Raw genomic sequence first — 6,832 nt, 5'->3', positions numbered from 1 at the left:
AAAAAAAAAAAAAAAAAAAAAAAAAAAAAACAATAAAGTGAGGGAAAGAGCAAAACCTACACGCCCACCGCGTGCTGCCAGGGTGGAAGGGGCAGTGCCATGGCACCATCTCTGCGCTGAGGATAACAACAGAGAACTGTGTCGGTTTACGGGGCTTAAAGGACTATTCTCAGCCAATCTGTGAGAGAAGGCGCCATCCACACAGGAATCTTTATGCTACACATTTTAAAGCTTTCACAAAGGACTCTTTCATCGAATTTTCATTAGCCAATTCCTTGAAATTCTTGGTCATACTTTCCCTCACAGGTCTAAATGTCAATCTCCACCCTCAAAGGCATAACCTAAAAAACCTTCACCAGTCTTCTCCTGTCTCCTTTTTCTGAGTTAGTTGCTATTACTGCTATTTCTTTCATAATTGATGTATTTTTAAAAATAAAATACATGGAAAGCCCAACTTAGAGAAGACTTGCTTTTGTATTTTAATTTTTTGTGGTACTAGGGATTGAACCCAGGGCCTCACCTCTGGGCTTTTTCTTTCTTGCTGTAAGTAGTAGGGATTAAATCTTGGCCCTTCTCACTAAGCTACATCCGCATCCTGCCCCTCTTATATTTGAGACAGGGTCTGAGTCAGTAAGTTGCTTGAACTTGGAATCCTCCTGCCTGGCCAGGTCTTGGGAGTATGTGAAGGACCGGGCGTCTTGGGCAGACAGCACGGTGGGCATAACTAACTGTGACTGGGACTGCTTACACACCCATGTCTGATCTACAGCCTTAGGCCAGCTGAGCAAATGTGGCTTGCTCTTTCCTGCTCCTTCCCGAGCAGGTTTGGCTCCCATAGTAACTGGTCAAAAGGGAGCAACTTCCGGAGCTCCAGAGGCACCTTACTCACTGAGAAAGTGAGTTATGCAGGTGACCGCAGAGATCTGGGGAAGGAGAAATACAAGCAAACTCGAGAAAGCATCATCTGTAAGCTGGTTTTCGACACTACACAAAAGTAAGTGAGTCAGTAGTCAAATCATTTTAAATACGCTGCCTATGTATAGATTAAAAACTTAGTTCCTTTCCATCACGTAGAGTTTTTCTCAAAGAAACCCTCACAGACAAACAATATTACCAGTTACCTGATTTCCACACACTGATCCTGAACAGCAGCCAGAAGCTTCCCGTTGCTGTCACAGGGAAAAAAAGAAGGGAAACAAACCCATTGTGAACATCTGTATTGTAAACCCCGAACCAAAAGCAACTCATTTAATATCTTCACTATGGATTAAATTATTTTAAAAAGTTGAAATAATTTTTCACATTTTTGACTTTAACTATCCATCTTTTTTCAAAGGATTAAACATTTCTTTGCATGTTATTATTTAACATTATTATGTCAACATATATATGGCTTGTTTTATACTTACATCTGTTTCATTATCAACATTTCTTACAAAGAGCATCTCTGGCTTTTTCTCTGAGGCAAGATAGGGCACATGAAATCATTTTGTTTATTAATAATAAGATTAAAAACTCTTGTTGCCTAAGGAAACCGTCATCTCGTCTTTGGCCTTCAGTAGCTGAAGCAATTTATTAGGGACTGACAGAATGGGTTCTACAGACAGACCTTTTGAATTTATATTCTGCTCTGCCTTTTACTAGTTCCTAATTATCCATCTTTCAACCTTATAATCAGATGCCTACATAGGCAAAAAAGCACAAAAATGACTCAGTGTAGCTTGAGTAATTATCTGTAGGCAACGCTGATCATATGCAACAAAGAATTTATACAGGATAAAAGCTGAGAATGAAAGTCTTAAAGACCCCTAAATGAATGCTCAAAATAACGATTAAAAGCCAACTGAGACAGAAACGCATTATATTAATTTTACATGACCTTACCTTGCAAGTACCAAATGCCAGTTTATCTGTTTATTCACCAAGCGGACCAGGCCATCAGGAAGCAAAAAAGGTACAGGGCTGAAACGAACCACAACACTTTAGCTTGCTTAAAAATCTAAGCATGAAAGCCATAAATAAGTAGGTAAACAAAATAGCACATGCATCTACAGGAAGAGATAGATTTTTTTCTCCCATTAGAATTAAAAATCTGAATGTTATCAAACACTAAACCAAAAGTTACTTACTTGATATCTGAAATTTTACCATGGATATTTCTCTATTTCTAGAAGACAGAGTTTCAAAGGTATAAATGTTAAGTCCTTTCCAGGAAAAAGCCAGGACAGGCACAGTAGCTCACACCCATAATCCTAGCTACTTGGGAGGCTGAGGCAAGAGGATCACAAGCTCAAGGCCTGCCTGGGCAACTTAGCATGACCCTGTTTCAAAAGAAAACCTTTAAAAAAAAAATGTTAAAGGCTGCAGCTCAGTAACAGAGCACTTGCCCAGCATGCACTGGGGAAAAAGAAGTTATCTAGGATATCAATTACAGAACAAAGAGGGCTTATTCCTACAATCACCTCAAAATTCTGGCTCAACTTCAACCAACACAAGTTCTAGTTTGGCATTAAACAAACGAAAAAGAAATTTCCAAGCACCAGTGATGAGAAGGTAACTGAAACCTAGAACTGGGCAAGGAAAAAGACAACATCCACAAACGGGACTTGGTAGACAGAAGACGTGAGCAGCTGGGCCAGCGAGGATGGGGCTGAGTGGGAGCCCCACCTCGGGAGGGTGCCCAAGGGCCACTCTAGCAACGAAGGACAAGGACCTCCCCAGGGTCCAGAGCCTCCCAGGCCTCTCATCTCTGCCTAGAATGCCTGGCTGTGCGATGTAAATGAAATCGCCTATGACAAAAATCAAAAGCCCACACTGCACTATATGCAAGGGGGTGATGCAGGATTACTCGCACCTAAGATCACTACAAGCTGTCCACAAAAGACTCGGGGAAACTGCCGGTATGCAGTGAGGTGGGAGATACAAGAAACATGAGGACTGATGCCAAAGAGGTCAAGGAAACAGATGGAAAAGAAGACTGAGAAAATGATCACATGAAAAGAAGCAAAAATATGTTACAGAAATCAGGAAAAAATAGTAGCCTCGTGTGGTGGCACAGGCCTATAATCCCAGCACTCAGGAGGCTGAGGCAGGAGGATCGCTGAAAATTTGAGGCCAGCCTCAATTACAGAGCAAGATAGTATCTCAAAAAAAAGAAGAAGAAAGAAAGACACAAAATACTACTAAAAAATTATATTTGGTGTATTTAGGCTCATTTTTAGAGCACACAATATTTACATTAAGACAGTTACAGAAATATAAAAAAAACATGAAACATGCATGAATCAGGATGATAATGCCTCTGAAAGGAAAAGTGCCACAAAAATATGGAGCAGGAGTACTTGAGATGTAGTAACTTCCGTAAAACGAGAAAAAGGAGTATTGTAAACTACAGAGCAAAATAGCAACAAGTTGCCTTAATTCAAATACTCATACAAGTCACAGACAGTTTTATTACCGTCAATTTTCGGTATGTTACAACATTTGAAAATTAAATAAAATACAAGGGTTTTTGTGGTGTTTTGTTTTTTGCTTTTTGTTTTTGAGATGGGGTCTCACTGAAATGCCCATGCTGGCCTACCACTGGTAATTCTCTTGCCTTGGCCTCCTGAGTAGTAGCTGGAATGACAGGCACAAACCACTGTAACCAGTTTTGGGGAAAAAAACTGTAAAAAAGAAAAGAAAAGGAAGAAAAAACCAGCTGAGCATGGTGGTGCTTGACTGTAATCCCAATGCGTTACGTAGCTGAGGCAGGAGGATCTCAAGTTCAAAGCCAGCCTAAGCAACTTAGTGATGTAGTGAGACCCAGTCTCAAAATAAAAATTCAAAAAGAGCAAGGGTAAGTGTGAAGCTGAGCAGCTGTGAAGCCATGTAGTGAGTGTGAAGGCCCCGTGTTTAATTCCTAGTACCAAAAAGAAGTCATCTGTAACAAATACTGGCCCCAAAACAGCCAGGGTTAATTATATCAAACTCAACACAGCTAAATGAAGGACAGTTTTTGAAAACAGTATGTCCTGAGGAAGATCAGGTAATAACCCACAATGCACTCACAAAGGGCACCATGATCAAGGTGAACAATTAAAGGAGAGAGACAGAAAGTTTCCAGGAGGCCTGGCCTGGAGGCTCCCACAGAGGACGCAGCCTGCACCCTCCACCTGCCAGAAACAAAGGGATCACAGCACGGCCACATGTGCACACGCCTCTTCCACTCGCACAACCAAGGCTGAGAATTGCTCCAGTCCCCTCCCTCCTATCTCCCTTCATCTCCACCCTATAACACACCAGATCCTGAAAAACGAGCTGAAATGATCACTGTATGGACAGAGACACACACAGCCACTACAAGCAGACACACACTGCATGGCTGCAAGACACAAGGAAAGGTTTCCTCCACAGACCGTGTGACCTGGGGGCTTTTGGGGTTAGGAAAAAGCAACCTGTGGTACAAAAGCCTATAAAACAATCCCCACAAGTTTCTAATTTTAAAGCTGAAAAGCAACACCATGCCTGAGTAGATACCTCACATTTCAAGGGTTAAAAAGCACCCAAGAATGAAAGCCAAAGAAACTTTGCTGCTGCCAGCAACTGAATGCCAACCACAAGAGAACTGATGGAACAATAAGGAAGAAATGCTTTTCAAAAGATGGGGACATCAGACCCGTCACATGGGCATTCAAGATAAGGCCCAGGACTCATCAGAAGAAGCAGGGTTACGTGAAATACTCCTAATAACAACGAAGACGATAAAAATTACCACGTCTACTAAGATAGCTTCAGCTCAGGCCAGAACATTTGAAATCTCTACTCAGAAATGGGCTCAAATGAATAGCAGCGTCTATATCATGATCTGGGGTTCAATAGTGAAAACATTATAAATAACATGTTTGTATTTGATTTTCACTGTTTCTCTGATGAACTGAAGTCTCACCTGTACCAGATGTATTGCCGTAAGAATAATAAGCGATCTGTAACACAAAAAAAAACAGCAAAGCCAAATATAAATCAGTTGTCCTTTATGAATAATTTTCAAATTAGGTTTACTGATGAAAAATCTAAAATACACCGCAGACTGAGTCATTACAAAACAAAACATTAAGAACACAACTACTAAAAATGAGGATAATATACATATACTGAATGCTTACATGGTCACATATTTGTTTATATTAGTTCTAAGTTTATGTATCAGAACTTTGAAGTACTTCCTAACTACAAAAAAATAAAAGTGGCTAGAGATGTCAAGTTTAATCCAAGAAACTAAAACTAAACTATGAAGATGAAGTCATAGAAATTACCTTTAAAACTAAACTATTTGTATAAAAATTAAACCAAAGATATATAAATAAGAACAATACCTAAAATAAATATCTAATACAATGTCAAAAAATAATTATGTAGGGCTGGGATGTAACTCAGTGGCAGAGCACTTGCCTAGCACACAAGAGGCCCTGGCTTCAATCTTGAGAACCACAAAATAACAATAACCACCAAGTAATCATTTTTTGTGCTTACAGCTAGGTATATATGAACAGAAAAAGCCTGAAACATAACAGATTATCTTTTGGTTGTAAAATGAGAAAAAATAATTCTAATTCACAGTTACCTATATTTTCTAAATTTTCTATAATGAATTTTTACTACTTGTATTTTCTGAATGTTCAAACTTTGAAAAAGCATCTGTGATAATGAAAATTGAATGTTAGTTCTTCTAACACACATAATGATTAATCCTTTCCTATACTTTAGCTGTAAGCTGCATTAAACACGTGTGCATGAAAATCCATATACAGATATGTGTATGTTTATATAAATGTATGTAAAATTAAACTCAGATAACATATACACTACTTTGTTTCACTGGGCTCCTTGAGAAGTCCAAAGAACATACTTCAAAATCCTTTAATTTGGGCTGGGGATTTAGCTCAGTGGTGTGGCCGCCTGCCTCCCAAGCGCAGGGATCCAATTTCAATCGTTGGTACCAAATAAAAAAGAAAAATCCCTAAACTTTCTAAAATAGCACAGTTATGAATGAAATATAGAGAAACTGCCAACTTTATCATAGAAAAATAAGCAATATTTACCTCTGATTGCTTTTGTGATGATAAATGATGCACCTTGTTTTCGGTTACCTCGAGGCTGTAATTTAAAAAAATTTTTTTGATAATTTTGGAGAAAGACTAATGCACACTCGCTAATACTCAGATAATTGAGTACAAGGTACAGTGTTTTCATATTACTTACAGATCAAAACAAAAAAAGTTTAATCAGGACTCAATACAATAGGTCTAAAGCTGAGCACGGTAGTCTTTAGTGCGTTCCAGGATGAACCTCACATGACAGCACAACAACTGAGGCTAGAATGGGTTGGGGATGTAGCTCAGTGGCACTGTGCCTGTCTCAAAAGTGCAAGGTCCTGAGTTCGTTCCCGGGACCAGACAAAAAAAAACAAGAACTGAGGCTAGAAACTATTTCCAAAGAAGTCAAGGGCAAAGCCCAGACTGGCTGCAGCGAATCACAATCTGTTTAGGAGCGGGGCAGAGACCTCGAGTTCTGCTCACAGGAGAAGTGGTCACATGGATTTATTAACCAGTCCTGAGGCAAGTCCATCGAGTATCTGTTGTATGTTGTATGTGTGTAGAGGCAATACTACTAACGAAACCCAACTACACAGATGCTGTATTAAATAATTCCATTATTCGGGTCTGTTGGATATCCAGGTCTATGATCCTGTGAGAACAGAAACCCGCCCGGGCTGAGGGCTGCGTAGACCCCGCACCCCACTCCACCCACCTTCCCGCACCCCGAGTCCCTAACCCGACGCAATGTGGGGGAC

At 39.9% G+C, this 6,832-nt stretch overlaps 1 protein-coding gene across 3 annotated transcripts in view; it reads right to left on the bottom strand.

Annotated features, from left to right (window-relative positions):
* The window catches only part of Nbas (NBAS subunit of NRZ tethering complex), a 234,933-nt gene that overhangs the window by 227,523 nt on the left and 578 nt on the right, over window positions 1–6,832 (bottom strand). For all 3 annotated transcript variants that reach the window (XM_033756036.1, XM_033756035.1, XM_010629031.3), the window contains exons 2-5: window positions 6,081–6,135; window positions 4,928–4,964; window positions 1,885–1,962; window positions 1,122–1,169 (exon numbers count right to left, since the gene is read on the bottom strand). In XM_033756036.1, the coding sequence (XP_033611927.1) occupies window positions 1,122–1,169; window positions 1,885–1,962; window positions 4,928–4,964; window positions 6,081–6,135 (218 nt within the window). The remainder of the gene's footprint in view (window positions 1–1,121; window positions 1,170–1,884; window positions 1,963–4,927; window positions 4,965–6,080; window positions 6,136–6,832) is intronic.

Source organism: Fukomys damarensis, unplaced genomic scaffold (genome assembly GCF_012274545.1).
Source record: "Fukomys damarensis isolate Sample0158 unplaced genomic scaffold, DMR_v1.0_HiC HiC_scaffold_25, whole genome shotgun sequence".
In the NCBI taxonomy this organism is placed as follows: Eukaryota; Metazoa; Chordata; class Mammalia; order Rodentia; family Bathyergidae; genus Fukomys; species Fukomys damarensis.
This window is presented reverse-complemented; position numbering and strand designations above follow the sequence as displayed.